The following is a 16563-nucleotide window of genomic DNA, read 5'->3' on the forward strand; positions in this document are numbered from 1 at the left end:
TTCTGCACCGACACTTTATGACAAATGATGGATAAGAGCATCATGACACCGAATGCATATTATTCCAGTTAAACGCTGCTAATAAAATGGAAAGCTGTCAGAATTTCCAGCCATGATATGCTGTTGGGATAAAATGCTGATGATTAAATGGAAAAAAATTGTATCCAAAACATCATCAAACATTCCAAAAATGCAGAATTTCCACTCCCAAAACCAAGCAATGCTTTAAGGTATATTTTGATTAAATAAAAGAAAACATCTTGTTGCCTATTTATGTATTATGAGCACTAGAGTTATTTTCAAGTTAAACCAAAAATGTCCTGAAATCACAGTTCATGTTGAGGGAATTCCAATGAATAAAACAGTTTAGCACTGTTAACATTATGATGGATTAGTAATGTCACTGAATAATGGTAGCACAGAGACTGCTAAAAGTATTGAATCTCCCACAGATTATATCCCCCAGCGGAGTAGACAGAACTATATCAGAGCGTGAAGCGTATCTTTTCAGAGACGATTTACAAACACATCTTGACACTAATCTCATCACTCACCTTGTTCTCCTGTGTAACAAGTATGCTTGCCCCTCCAGGTTTTAGGGGCACTTCTTCCATAGCTCCAAACACATCAGTCTCAACAGAGAAAGTAAGTTCCAATCCCAGGTCACTAATATCATTATCTAAAATCCACTGCAAGTTCTTTGCATATTCTGGGTCAATGGAGGCCACGTCCTGATAATTTACTGGAATACCTGCAGTATTAAAAGCATGCAGATTTCAATGGAGAGGTTTCCTTCTGTCCAAATTGCTTAACACATTTATTGCATGAGGCTGCCCTCTTGAGCAGAAGGAATGTATTGCAGTACCTATCTTCTATAAATAGAATAAAATATTGTCCATAGTAGGAGTCTGTCTATTTGATCAGGCTAATCTCAAGAACCACTGGACGGATTTTGATACAGTTTTCACTATTTTATAGAGCAGTTGTCGAGGATGGTTTAGGTGTATGAAACATTAATGTATGACAAAAGGGAGCCCAGCAGTGACAATTGTAGTGAAACAAGTCCATGATAAAATCGACGTCTGGGTGTTTTTTTTTATTACGTTGCCTAAACCCATTAAAGAAATAACGATAGACTTTATTTTATACCATGTAGAGACTGATATGTATTATCAGATTTCTCCAGAAAAATTGAAATAAGCGGTTTACTGATACAAATTTTCAGTTTTTCCCTTTTTTACCATTCCGATTTCATTCCCGGTAAGAGTCTAATTTAGCATGACAATAAATAAAGCACAGTTACAGACACTTGACGTGGTTAGAGCTGACCTAAGCGGGGACTATTTTGCTAATGGACAACTTTACTTAGTCTTTTGCGTATCACATCAAAACTAAAATGTTTTCGTGCTGACCTCAGGAGGAAAAACGACTAAATGTCGTCTACAAGGAATTCTTATAAGACCTTGGTTAGAAAAAGACTATCGCCGTAAATTCAAAATTGCTCCCGTGCGAAGCCGGGGCGGTTCGCTAGTATTAACATAAGGGAAGTAGTGCTTTGTTGTAATATAAAGCATTCTAGCATTACAAATACACGTGTAAGTAGTAAAAAATGAACATGTATGTCTTTAAAATGTTATATACATAAGTTACAAAATATCCAATAAATACAGTGAATGATCAACATTCGACTTCATATTTTGGAGCCAGAAGTCTTAGTTAGAATATTTATGGCTGCAGGAGAATGTTAATTAGGGAATTAACATTTTTATTAAAATTTGTATGCTCTCTGAATGAATATTGGATTGCTAAATTTGGATTAAAATTATGACCTACGCCTTAAAAGCTGGAACACCTAACAATATACAGTATATTTTTCCTTTCCTGTCATAACCATAGCAGGTCCCTTCATTAACTACTAAACCTGCAGAAGTCTCGATTTCATCAATTGCACCTGGAGGATTTTGATACCAAATAGCTGCACACCCCTTAAGAGCAAAAATAAGGGTGTCATGTATAAGGACCAATGCAGCTTAAAAAAAAATTATATTACATTTATTTTGATAGATGGATGTTAAATATAAATATGTAAATACATAAACGAGACTTTTTTTGTATACTCTGCAGAACTAAATCTGATCTTCCAAATCATAGTGTAAGAAAACAATTTAAAGGTAACAATTACCAATTATATACAATACAGCAAACAGCAAACAAAAGCAAGCTATATCTACTTTCATACCGAGGATGTGCTTGTAAAATGACCTGGTGAAGTAAATGTTGACCAACTGCCTGTGATAAAGTGCAAGTCCCAGAATCTCGCCAGCAAATCGGAAGTAATTCAAGTGGTCTGGGTTTACTGAGGAGTTGCTGTTTGGCTGGAAAGTTGTCCCTATTGATAGAATTAAAAACCATTTTATTTATTTTACAACAATAGATGGCAACAGTAAATTTGACACACTGGAAAATGGTATCTCATTACTTACCATCTGCTGATTGTGTGAAAAGAGCATAATCAGGATTGATCATTTCAGACGACAGTATATCAAACCACTCACGTACAACTCCTTGTCCCTGTAACAGAAAATATCCAGTAATTACCAACCAGGATTCAATCTACCAGCCACATAAACAGATGTTTGGGGCAGGAATACCTTGTTAGGTTATTGCATGTGGATCAGTATTTCCAAGAGGGCAGCAAGACTTACTATGTTTTGTTGTCCCCCCCAAGAAAAACATGTCTTGCAGTAAAAAAAATAAGATACTGAAAGTGAATCAAATAAAATTTTGCATGGAATGTGAAATTTAAAAAAGGGGAAAGTGATATATAAGTGAATGAATTGCTAACACACACAGCTGTTTCTAGGCAGCATTGGTTGTTTCTGGCTAATTTATTTGTTTAAGCATGGCCAGTCATAAGCCAAAACAGCATTTATAGGTTTGCTCTGTTTTAATTTGGGTTATGGAAAAATTACATCAAAGAACTAAGACCATACAACTACAGCTGCATTTGCCTTAAAGATTACAAGTATAAACCGCATCTGAAAATGCATATAAACGCTGCGAGGTCGATTTGCACATAAGTGGACCGAAATTGCCTGCACATCTATGTGATTGCACCGTCTTTATCTGTACACTTGGTTTCATAAGAGTCATCATAGTCAGGGCACACTTGTACCATTCCACATCTTTGGTGCAAGAGATCCACATGTGTACAGACAGATCTCTGCATAGTATGCAATTCCGTCTACACGTCCTGGCTATACTTAGTCTTCATCTGATCGCTCTGTTACAACACAAGCACACCCCCCACTCAGCTGCAAGTGAAGCGGATGACTTGGAAACGCCTGTATATGTGTATGCTCGGTTACAGACAAGGCTAAAAATGCAAAATCCATTCCGAAAATAAAGGATTTGTAAGCAATTCTGCCAAAGCACCTGTTTGTCTGCACATGCGGCTAAAAGTAGGATTTTTGGTCAACTTACCATTGAATCCTTTTCTCTTAAGCAGGCTGGGGAACACTATACCATGGGGATTGCAGGTTGGGGCTGGCACCTAAATTATACTGCAGCTTTCAAAAGTAAGCTCCTCTCCCATGCAATCCCAAAATTCCAGTACTTCTTTAGAAGAATCCATAGAGGACCCATTGAAACTGTTAGAGCAAAACAAACCAGTAGAGAAAAAGACGGTCAAGACCCAAAACTTTGCATGACCGAGCGTGAGGGAGGGATTGCAGTGTTCCCCAGCCTGCTTAAGAGAAAATTATTCAACTGTAAAACTTGGTACACACGGAGACGATGTGGGCACAATATGTTGCTTCCAGCCACAACAGAACGACATATCGGCCGCATCGTTCAGGGTGTACGGCCAATCTGCGCGCTTCTGTGGTCGCTTGCGACATCTTAAGATCGGCCGTGCTGCACGTCCAACCGCACAATATCACAAGCGACCTCGTTGCAGTAATGAGGTATCGTTCATTATGTCGTTCTGATGTGTACCAAGGATCGGATATGTCAGCCCATCGGGCCGAAATATCGACTGGGTACACAGCACTCAGTGTGTACCCAGCTTAAGTTGACCAAAAATCCAAATTTTCTCTTACAGCGAGGATGGGGAGCACTGGACCATGGGACGTTCAACAGCCACCCCTAGGGGAGGGAACGCTCAGGCTGCCTGACTGGAGAACTGTACGCCCAAAGTGGGTGCTGCCAGAGGCAAAACCTGAAATTGTAAAAGTACTAAACTACAACAGGGGCTGCGTAGTAGCCCCTTCAAATGTGCCCTACTCCGTGAGGCACCTAAAGAAAACTGGAATTGTGGAATTGCAGGGGCGGGGAGCTTACTTTTTAATGCTATAATTTAATTTAGGTCCCAGCTCCAACCCTAACCTACAATCCCCATGATCCAGTGTTCCCCAAGCCTTGCTGCAAGAGAAGTATTTTAAATGCCCACTAGTGGGTATGCACACAGTGAGCTCCCACAGAGATTCATTCATTTTTTCAAGTGTGGTGATATGCTTCCAACACAATGGAATGAGTGAGCAGCTATCCAAAACCTCTATGCTGGTGCAATTTTGAGCACAGATGGGTATACACCTACCATCAGAATGGGTTTTATTTTCAAATGCATCACACTTTAAAAAAAATGCTAGTCTGGTAATACAATTTAATGCCATTGGATAAGGGGCCTTATGATCCAACTTAAGAGAGCAGGTGGGCAGAATTCAGACTCTCTCAATGTCTTTTTGCCAGTTTTGGAACTTGGGTTCAGATTTCGGTGTTGGTTCCTATACTTGACATTCTTGGACAGATGGATAATGAAAGCAAGTGCAAGTTTTCTTCTATGAGTAGTTTTCGTAGGTTATGAATGTAATACAAGTTATGCAATCTAATAAAAAGGGTAAAGCACATTAAATTAATTTTGCTATTGTTTATTATGCTAAAAATTTTGTCTTTGAATTCAATCAAAAATGTACAAAAATATTTTAAAAGTAATCAACATTTCTCAAATTCTGACATACCATGCCTTCTTCCCCATGGAAACGCACAGAAATTCCCTGCTTAAGTTTTTCGCAGTTTGATTTAAACACCACTTCACAGCTACTCCTAAAAATAGAATCTAAATATGTAACAAGGATTAATCACACTCTCTTCAAAACAAAAATGTTTGGTTTAAGAGTTTATATGATTTAAAACCCAATACTGTACCTCGATGAACCAATAATATGTCACTCTCATTCACAGGCCGGTGGACCATATCAGAATCTGGCTGCCCAGCATGTAGGTGCTCATAAAACCATTCACAGCGCTCCTTAAAAGGCTGCAAGACAAGAAAAACAGAAAGCTCTATCACTACAAATTACAGGCCGTTCGCATACAACATTTGCAGGAATTTGTCAAAGAATGTTTTGGAAAAAAATAATTTTAATTTTAGCTAAGAAAAGGTAACTGATTAAATAAAAAGGTGTAAAGCTAGGTACACAGTGTGCAATTATTGGGCTGTCCTGAAATGCTCTCCTTCAATTATCGAATTAGTCAGACTTGACAGAAGATATCAGCCAAAAGGTCCCAAAGTCATGTAGTGTGTGGGCATTCACAATCAGACCATATTTCCTATGAATATTCCGGATTACCTCATCCTCGTTGTGGGCGGACATATGCAAATTATCAATCCATGAGCCTGAAAATCGGCTGCTTTTTCATTTAATTTGTATAGTGTGTACCACAGATATTGGGACCTTCTAAAATTTTGCAGAATGTCAGGTCAACAACAAAAATGAATAAATAAATCGCACAGTATGTAGTTAAGACCTTGCAAAAGGTTAGACAATTAACACATTATATATTATTTTAACTTCCACATTACATTATCTCAAGTTGAAGAAAGTTTCCTAGATTTTATCTAATCAAAATTTGCATTTTTAATGGCTTGCAAAATTATTCAACCGCTAAAAAGTACACACACATGTCTGTATTTCAAATGACACTTACACAGACTGTTCCAGACAGTATTTTATTGTGAACCAGTACTGGTTAAGTAAATTTCCAAACTCTTAATTATTTGTTTGCAAATTAAAAAAAATAAAATAAAAAACGCTGTTTGCCTAGCTCTAAGTATTCAACTAGTAACTGGTAGAACCACATTTTGCTGCAATAATAGTTTTAAGTTTGTAGAGGTAAGTTTCTACCAGGTTTGCACAATGTTTGAGAGTGTTTTTTGCCCATTCTTCCTTGCAGAAAATCTCAAGGTTCTTCTGGTTGGTTGGATGACGCTTGTGGACTGAAATTTTCAAATAGTGCCACTAATCCTCAATTGAATTGAGATGTGGACTTTGCCTTGGCCATTGTAGAACATCCAGTTTTAAATCATGCCAGTGTTGCTTTGGCCTTATACTTGGGATCATTGTCCTGCTGAAAGGTGAACTTTCCCCCAATCTTTAGTTTCTAACATACTGAAACAAGTTGTTTTGCAGTATCTCCCTGTATTTTGTACCATCCATAAGTTCTACATTGCCCTGTCCCCACTGAGGAAAAGACCCCAAAACATAATGCTGCCACCCCTATACTTCATGGTTGGGAAGGTGTTAGCCGAGGAATGAACAGTATTAGGTTTGCGCAAACATAGTGTTTTGTTTTGAATTGGGGCCAAGTAGATACATTTTTGTCTCATCCGACCACAAAGCCTTATCCCACATTTTAGCTGGGTCACTCTGATGTTTATTTTGTAAACTCAACACATGTATTTGTTTTTTCAGTAATTGCTTCTCTCTAGCCACCATCCCATACTGGCCACTGTATGCAGAGCTCCTGATATTAGGTGACATGTGCAACTTCCCTCCACTCTCAACCACTGAACTCTGTAGCTCATTTTAGTGATAGTTGGCCTCTCTGTAGCTTCCCTTGTACATGTCCTTCTTGTTCTGGTGCAGAGTATTGAGGGAAGGACTTGTCTAGGCAGTGCCTATGTGGTATGATGCAGCTTTCATTTCCTTGTAATTTATCCAACAGTGCTTACTGGGATATTCAAAGCTCTTGAAAAATATTTTGTAGCTTTTTATTATCTTGTGTAGGTCTATAACTGTATCTTTTAATTTTCATGCAATGCTCTTTTGTCTTCATTTTCACAGCATTTTTTAAAAGATAAACTAATATGAGGGTCACTAGTAGTACATGTATAAATACACACACACAAACCTACATATAAACAATGTTACATGCCACATGCATCCCAGATATTGGAATGGTGAATGCAGTGGATCAATGCCTTTTGTTTATTTGAGTAACTTTTTAAATTAATCTTTTTGTGATTACATCTTCTTGTGCACCCCAGTGTTAGCTCATTTAATCCAACTTGTAATTCCTATGTGTTTAATAGCTGATATGCTTGGTGGATGTCTTACCTTTAAAAACCTGTGTGCAGTTAATCCTCAAACCAGGAAGCAGGTCATACGTTTTACATTAATGTGATAGCAATTGCATAAATTGCTTAACAAATGCTGCAACAATTGAAACTAGCATTCCCAAGTTAATAAAGTACAGAGATATAGAATGGAGCAGGGGAGTCTTTAAAGAGAAGGGGGCCCGTGACACGGCTGGCTGGCCACCGCAGAATCAGTAGACTCTGGGCACTAGTGTGCGCCCAGAGTCTACTGCACATGCGCAATCGCTGGGAAAATGGCACGGCGGCCAATTTCCAGCATGTTGAGCAACGCTGAGAGACCCAACATGGGACCTCGGAGAGGAAAGTTTAGATAACATGGGTGCAGGGGTGTGCGGAGCAGGCTTTTCCTGGAGCCGGGGGCCCGTGTGCACCACACACGTTGCACCCATTATAGATACGCCCCTGGCATGGAGTGTCTATAATATATTCGGTGAGTGTAGTGCTTCAGTAAATATTATTTTAAAAATGTGATCAAATACCACATGCACTCCAGATACAGGAGCACAGGAGTTCTTTTCACACAAAGCACCAATATAAAGGAACTCATGTGATCTGATCTATTTTGATCGTGAAATGACTGTTGATACCAGTTTTAGGGGTCTATTTACTAAGCAGTGTTAGGAGACAGAGTGAAAAGTGATAAGAAAGTGATAAGGTGCCAGCCAATCAGCTTCCAACTGTCATTTTTCAAACACAGCCTGTGAGATGACAGTTGGGAGCTGACTGGCTGGCACCTTGTCATTTTCTTATCACTTTACACTCTGTCTCATAACACTGCTTAGTAAACAGACCCCTAAGTATCTCACAAACTGCTGATCTCCTGGGAATTTTCACACAGGACTCTAGAGCAGGAGTGGGCAATAAGCTGCCCTTGAGCTGCTGTTGAACTAAACATCCCAGCATGCCCTTCCACAGTTTTAGCATGGCCAAATAGCAAAACTGTGGCAGGGTATGCTGGGATATGTAGTTCTACAACAGCTAAGGGGGAGCTTATTGCCCACCCCTGCTCTAGAGATTACAGAAAATGGCAAGCAATACAAAAATATCCAGTGAGCGGCAGTCCTGTGAGAAAACGCTCTATGCATGTGAGAAGCCAGAGGAGAATGGTCAGACTGAGTTACTGTCACCTTCCTGTTACCTTAAACCGAACAGGCTAAACTAGCTGTTATTTTAAGCCTTAGCATAGCAACTAATAAACATTACAAGGAAATTAGAGTACAAAGAGAAAATATTTAACCATGTTGTGTAGAAGGGCTATTCATCCTCCATGAACTGCAAGTAGCTACAGAAGTTACATGGCACTAGTTTCCTTAAGAACAACATTTATCTACCACAGTATACTATTAGCAATGTAGGTATCACGATCACGCTCACAGCAGTACTTGAACATTTTTGGGAAAGGAGAGAGATAGGCGAGGGGTTTATGCTCACTCCATGTACTCCCAAAATACATATTAACACATATTACCAGTCCATATCCTAGTACAAGTTGAATTTGAAAAACAAAGTGATCACCTGTGCTTTAATTATGTGCATAAATCTTGACATCAGTTCAGGACACTCCAAAAGAAAATGAAAGTGATCAAATATGATCTTGGGATTTCTGAAAACAAAACATAAAAATATATCACTTTAAAGACAATTATATATGTAGACCATATTGAATTATATTCCCAAAATATACACTTAACCACTTGCCTGGCGTGTCTGCATCAGATGCGACCACGCCAGGATGGGCTTTTCCTGACACGGTTACGCCTCAGAGAAGCCTGCCGATTGATGCTGAAAGCTGATCTTCCAGTAGGTGACGGGCTCAGCCCTTCCGACCAGCCCCTTGGTTGCTGTGGCAACCTCTCCTCAGCCCCCTCCTGCCGGCCCCTCAGTTGCTGCAGCAACCTCTTCTCAGCCTGGCTTTAGATGGGGGATATCCCAAAAGTATCGTATACCTGCAACTGCAGGAAGAGTGTCTTCCTGCAGCCTGATCTCAGGGGGATAAGGAAGCTGCAGCTTCCCCTTCTCTTCCCTGACTAGCTAGCTACAGTCACTGCTGGGGGCAGCTGCAATAGGCGATCCTAATAGGAACACCCACCAGCCTGGGATGCTGACTGCACTGCAACAGCCCCGCCTGCCCCTGCACTCTCCCCCTCCCAGTTAGCAGTCATGGGCAATCCTTAGGATCGCCCTCTGCTGTTGGCTGCACTTCTTGCAATACGGTGTCCTGTAAGAAGTTTAGTAAAATGTTTTATATAGTTAATAGTTATATCTTAACTATTTTTTTCGAATAATGTAAATAATAGCTTTTTAACTCTTTTTCAGTATGAGTTATTAACAAATCTCCATATTTGTATAATTAATGGCGTGTAAATGGATATTATTTACATAACCTGATATTTAAAAAGAAAAAAAAAAAAAAAGTTATAAAAAACTCCCCTCTGTATGAATTCACCGATCTACAGTTAGAATACAGATTGCCACTTATGAAACTAGAATGCCAATTTAAAAACTGTGGCTTGGCCTGTCTGGAATGGTGCAAAATAAGGCAGCTCAAGTCTCCTGAACAATGTCTGTTTTTATTATAGGACAGACAGCGTGCTATACAGCTCTAGATACTTACAAACAAATGCAAATGTTTTGGCAAATAGAATTGCCCAAAAGTTGCTTCACTACAGACCGTGATTTCAACTTACCTTGTAACAAAACATTTTAGAACTTCGTCATGTTTGCAGACAAATTCAATAAAGCGTGGAGAAGTCATCCTAAGAAAATAAACATAAAAATAAATATTACAGTGGTTTCAATTTATACAGCCCCCCATTCCTTGTGTAGCAGATAGGTGGGACGATCATTTCTCAAACTGCACACTGAGGGCCCCATTTAATAACAATACATAACCTCTTTAGCACTCACAATAGATGTTATCTCATCCTTTCAATATTTTACAAATAGCAGTAATGGAATGTCTGCTGTTTGTCACTGCATTACTACAGTGATGCGGTCCCTTTCGGCGGCAATGGGGACACTGCAGCAGGCTTTCCGGCTTCAGTGAAGCTTTACAGGCACTTCCAGGTCCACGCTGGGTGAACAGGTCATGCGCATAACATAGAAATCAGTCGCTAGCAGCAATAGGCTGCCTGCAACAGAAGAGAAGATGAACCTGAGAAGGGAGAGTGTCACTGGACCTCGCCAGACCTTGCTGGAGGTGTGGTAAGTAATGATGAATACTAATTGCATTTTCTAAATATGCCACTGGTATTTAGAGTCATTGATAAAGGGGACACTGAGTGACCATGGAAACTGAATTCTCACTGAGTAGAGAATTCAGTAGAGAATATGTCAGAGAAGCAGCTGGAAATATTCAAACAGATAGGAGCAGGATGTGTGTAGTGAAGGTAGACTGGACATTTGTTGCAGCCATCCAATGAGATACCCTCTTCCATGATAGTGTTAGCCACTCTAGCTCTCAACCATTGGCTCTACACTCCTCAAGGACCCTATACATATTAGTGTCTAACTGTGATAAGACAATAGCTCAGTTTTTACTGGAGGGACTCCCTCTTCTCTTCTGCATGAGTGTCCTATAAGGGGTAACAATGTCAGATGGTAGCAAGTCAAAAACATAAAATTACAATTGTAATAAACAAGAATTTCCTGCATTGAAAAATTAACAGAAAACTTGCAAGCAAAAACCAAAAGTACCACACAGCATAGAGAATACCACATTAAAGGTCAGTGACGTTATTTTATTGTGACAACAACGATATTGTGAATATAAACGTCTATTCATAAGATAAGCATAGGCAGCATTGCATTAAGATCAATTAATTAATATGCCATGTTACTTCCCTAGCATTTCACATTGCATTCTGTTTGCAACACAAAAGGAAACATATGGATGCATCAGAAGGCAAATATTTATAACGGCTAACCATAATTCTGACCCCCACCCACCCCCCTAAGAAACAAAAACAATACATTTAATTTTACAAAGTTCAATGTAAATATCCTGATCTCGGTCTATACCTCCAAATGTGAATAACCCCATTCTTAACGGGTGTGATATGTATTACTAACCTAACCCCCCTAACCCTCCTTAGGGGTACCTAAACCTAACCCCCCTTCCCCGCTGCCTAAACCTAAGTCCCCCGGGGGTGCCTAACCTTAAACCTTCCCCCGGGGGTGCCTAACCCTAACCTCCCAGGGGGTGCCAAACCCGAAGTCCCCCCGGGAGCCCTAAACCTAGCCCTCCCCTCCCCCCCCCACGCGGCTGTCCGCTGCGGTGCCCGGCATCCGCTCGATCGGGATGCCGGGCGCCGGTCTCCAGACGTCGGGCAAATGACAGGTGTCTAGATTTAGATGCCTGTCACTCGTCCCTAGTCGGGATAAAGCAGTCTGGAAGCCGGCGGTCGGCATTTAGACCGTCGGGTTCCAGACTACATCCCTTCTTAACTGGGAAACGATAAAGCAATCAGTCGATGCAACATACAGAACTCCATCTCCTATTTCTATTTTCATCAAGAGGATAAGACTGAATGATTTAAAAACAAAAGTAGCGCAGGTTGTTTCAGGTTTATCATCTAGCATGGTAATACACTGGCTTTAATATCTAGTAATGTCCAACAGTAACTTTACTTACTCTGCAATGGACAGTACCCAAAATTATTTCACGAACAGTATTTCTGAAACTGACTTTATGATGTTAAAAGCCTGACAAAAAGGATAACTGGTAAGCAACGAAGAAAACAAATGGGGTAAAAAACCCACACACCATCCAGCACATTACAAAGCTGTGAAGTATTTTCTAAGAATAGAAGTGTGTGATACACTGACTTGACATAGTGAAATTTTAGTAACCGGTGCCTTTACCATTACTATTGGACAGCTGCTAATTCTACAATCTAACTTTTAGCCTGTAGCCCTGTACAGAACACATCAGAATTACACAAGCGGACAGATAACTGGTTCCCACAAGATCAACTGTGACCATTCTAATGAGCTGGTAGGCTAACAAACAGGGTATACAAAGATAAGCAGACAAAAAATAGTTACTAGTATCTGACCACCTCATTATTGTCAAACTCAAAACAATTAAAAATAAATTACCCCAGAGGCATCTGGCAAGAACAACACATATAGAAGGCTTGAATGACAGCACTGAGTCGATTTGCAGTCATTGAGATAACATCCTGACCATCTGCAACAGCTTCCTGAGCCCCAGCAGCTTCATAGCTCTTAAAGTCCCCTGTGCTTAGTGATACAGAGAGATGTTCTGTGCTTCCATTCTCTCCGATGGCTGATTGATGAGCTAGAGAAAGATCTTGTTGATCCAGTGGTTTCGGCTTCAGCAATATGCAAGTGATATTTGTGGAGTCGCTCCTGCTTTTAGTCAGTTCAGTGGCTATGAGAACTAACCATTCATCTAAGGAATGCCAAAGTAATTCTAAAGGCTGCAATGAATAAAATAAAGCAAATCACAGCACAACATTAAATATAATACTGGAAAGCAGGTTTGGGCATTTAAATCAACAATAGTTATTGAAATAGTAAATTTATAGCAAAGAGAATGAGTTATAGAAGGTATGACAAAATAAAACAAGGAATATCGCACAACCCGTTTAATTCTTACTAGACAGGTTGAGTCTCCCATATCCAAATATTCCGAAATACGGAATATTCCGAAATACGGAATTATTTTGGCATGACAGATAATGAAACCTTTGATTTTTGATGGTTCAATGTACACAAAAACTTTGTTTAAGGCACAAATTATTACAAATATTGTATAAAATTACCTTCAGGCTGTGTATAAGGTGTATATGAAACATAAATGAATTTAATTTCTGTACACAAACTTTGCTTGAGCCACAAAATTATTGAAAATATTGTATAAAATGACCTGCAGGCTGTGTGTATAAGGTGTATATAACACAAATGCATTCTGTGTGGATATTTGGGTCCCATTCCCAAGATATTTCATTATGGTATGCAAATATTCCAAAATACAGAATATTCCATTATCCAAAATACCCCTGGTCCCAAGAATTTTGGATATGGGAGACTCAACATGTATAGTTTTATCGATTAATGTTTAGATTTTAAACATGCATGCCTTAAACATATAGCATACAATCGTAGCCCTCGCCACCACCATGCCAGTATTGTACCATACTCATTTTCCCTGCGGAAATGTGTAAAATGAGTGTATAACACAATAACTGTTGTCCACAGAGATCTACTGTACAGCTATGGACAGCCTTTGTCCTCCAGCACCACTGTCATAATATACTAAATATGAATGTTTTCATTATAAATGAAGAAGCATTTTCAAAAGCCTATTTAATTACCAAGTCAGATCAAAATTCTGCTATGTGTATGCAATATAAACAAAATGCAGCACACTCATTTCCATTAATGGCAAATTTACTGCATAATACGTTGGTGCATAATAAATAATAATAATATTATATTAGGGGTGGGATGTTAAGGGCTACTTGGACTTCCACTTCAGAGTGAACAGTTACTTAGTACTAGTAGTTAATCATTAATAGAAACGGCCAATAGGATAGCTAACTGGAAGAAATTAGTATTAATGCATTTTGGAACATTCCTTTTTATCTATGAGGAATGCAGAACACAAATGGCAAGGGACAAAAGAAGGATGGTTAGCCAGTCTGCAGCAAGCAGAGACAAGTCGCTAAAATATAAAAAATACAAAATAAAAGTCCTTCAAGTTAAATCCTACTGTTAAATCAGTTAGTAAAACAAGTTTTCATTCTTAGATCGAAGTGCCACTGTCAAAGAATAAATGTATACTCATTTCATAGTTTATAAAAAGCTAATTATGCCTTGTGCGCGCTATTCGTTCCAGACATGCATGCTTCTTAGTGATCTACTTTATACTGTAAGCGCCGAAGAGCACAGCCCCTCTCACTTTGTTTACATGGACCTTCTTGTTAGCAAACGTTCATTTTCCACCACGGATTACAGCACTGTGGTATATGTGAGCACTTTATAAAAAAGATGAAATAATTTTCAAAACCAGCATACTCCCATGCCTAATAAAAGTGGCTTTGCTTTGTAATTAATTAAGTAAAACACAGTGATGGAAATAACAAATCAATTCCTCTGTCTATCTTGGGAACACTGGAAACAATGGGTTAAGAGGGAAGACTGAGGAGTAGGCACTAAGTAGTTAATTCTATTGAGGCTGAAACTCCCCTGAAACTCAAACTCTCACATCTTCACCTGAAACTCAGGGACTGATTCTGCAAGGATCGTAATAGCAAAGTTGCACGCAGACAGCTTTGCAATTGCGACCCTTGCAGATATGGTAACGCAGCAGGAGGCATCAAGTCTCCTGTGCATTACTTAACAGAGCTGCATTGTCCAAAGCAGTATCGCATAATCTGCGTAACAGACACACCTCCGTTTTGGGAAACAGAGGGCATCGCCGTCCCCTCCCCTCCCACAAACGGCAGCAGACTGTCAGCAGTCTGCGAGCGTATTAGCAAGACTCATTCTGCACACTCGTCTAGTGTGTACCCAGCATAAGATGGAGGGTTTGTACTGGCAATGCCGTGCGCAAAATATTGCACCCATAACTGGCACCTTTAAAAGTAAAAAGTGTGAAAAAGGTAATATTTTGTAAAGACATGCACAGGTTCCAAGTAGCCATCCTGCACAACCGAGGGACCCTGCTCCAATGTCCATGAGCTGCTCACAGCCCTCGTAGAATGTGCCCTGATTGGATGTAGAACCAGCTAACCCACAGATAAATTAGTCGGCCTAATAGTATGTAGATCTAATCCACTTGGCAATGGAGCGCTCGGAACAGGCCAGCCATGCATTTGAGCTTCAAACAAAACTAAAAGACTATGGGTGGTATTCTATTCAGTGAGCTGTATAGTCCGACACTTCCAAATTAAGTTGGAGAATGACGTTTCTCGCGACTTAACCTGGGTATTTATCTGCGAGGGCCGCACTAATGCAGAAAACAGCCTCGCGATAGGCACTTTAGTCAGATTTCTCCTCACACCCTCAGGTGGGTGTGAAAAGAAATCATTTTGTCGCCCTAGCAGCACACTATCAACACCGCACTAAACTGAATCTGCCTCAATGAGTCTTGTGAAAAGAAGAGGTCGGCTCCAAAAAAATGCAATTCCCCTCTAAAGAATTTGACTGCCGAAATGCAGGCAAAACAATCACCTGATGGATTTGAAAACCCAAAACCACCTTCGGTTGAAACGATGGGCTTGTACGCTAAATCACCTTTAGCCTTATAGCTAGAAAAAAAAAAAAAAAAAACTTTCCGCGTAAGCCACCTTGCATCTAATTCCTGAAGAGGTTCAAAAGGAGCTTGCTGTAACACCTCCAAAACCAGATTTACATCCCACGGTGGAAAAGGATGAAAATGGGGACACTGAATACTAACAGCCCCTGCATATGAATGTGTACCTGTAACAACAATGCTAATCACCTTTGAAAAAGAATAGATGTCATTCAAAGAAGCAAGGCACAGACCCTGGTCTAGTCCCACCTGTAAGAAAGAAAGAATATGTGGCAATCTAAACCGCAAGGACAGCAAACCCCAGCGTTCACAGCAGCCAAGATCGCATCATTTGAATCGGGTTTCTCTTAACTAGGGGGAAGGGGGCGCGGCTTGACTATCTTTCCAGGGGACCAGGAGCGGTACACGATTTTTGGGAGGCTCCCGGCCGAATCGGGAGGGTACGCAAGTATGAATATAAGTATTCCAGACCCACTGATAGATAATTGCTGTCACTGGCAAGGAAGCAGTGGCAGATCACCGGCACTCCCGCTCTGTGGACACTCAGCACGGTCCTGGCAGAAGGCGCCCCGAAGGAGAAAGGGCTACTAGAAGCCGCGAGTGGAGACGTGAGGCAGTCCCAGGTGCTGCACAAGGAAGACTACCGCCTATGGTAAAGACAGGAGTGCGGGACGCCGCCCCTGTCTTATGTTATCCAATTTACCCACTGCGCACATATCCTACAGTGCCGGGACAGCTTAGTGAGGGGACGTATACACTTATACGGCAGATCAGCCCCTTACAGAAGGTATACCTACACCCTACACTTAATTTTAACAGGACATACCACCCCCCCCTTTTT

General features: G+C 40.2%; 1 protein-coding gene across 2 annotated transcripts in view; it reads right to left on the bottom strand.

Annotated features, from left to right (window-relative positions):
• Window positions 1-16563, bottom strand: part of HACE1 (HECT domain and ankyrin repeat containing E3 ubiquitin protein ligase 1) — a 118183-nt gene that overhangs the window by 32472 nt on the left and 69148 nt on the right. For both annotated transcript variants that reach the window (XM_088460435.1, XM_088460434.1), the window contains exons 12-19: window positions 12539-12882; window positions 10126-10194; window positions 8954-9041; window positions 5206-5317; window positions 5019-5116; window positions 2484-2571; window positions 2240-2389; window positions 555-751 (exon numbers count right to left, since the gene is read on the bottom strand). In XM_088460435.1, coding sequence (XP_088316561.1) covers window positions 555-751; window positions 2240-2389; window positions 2484-2571; window positions 5019-5116; window positions 5206-5317; window positions 8954-9041; window positions 10126-10194; window positions 12539-12882 — 1146 coding nt within the window. The remainder of the gene's footprint in view (window positions 1-554; window positions 752-2239; window positions 2390-2483; window positions 2572-5018; window positions 5117-5205; window positions 5318-8953; window positions 9042-10125; window positions 10195-12538; window positions 12883-16563) is intronic.

The sequence above is a fragment of the Taudactylus pleione genome, unplaced genomic scaffold, assembly GCF_031769625.1.
Source record: "Taudactylus pleione unplaced genomic scaffold, aTauple2 ptg000046l, whole genome shotgun sequence".
Classification (NCBI taxonomy): Eukaryota; Metazoa; Chordata; class Amphibia; order Anura; family Myobatrachidae; genus Taudactylus; species Taudactylus pleione.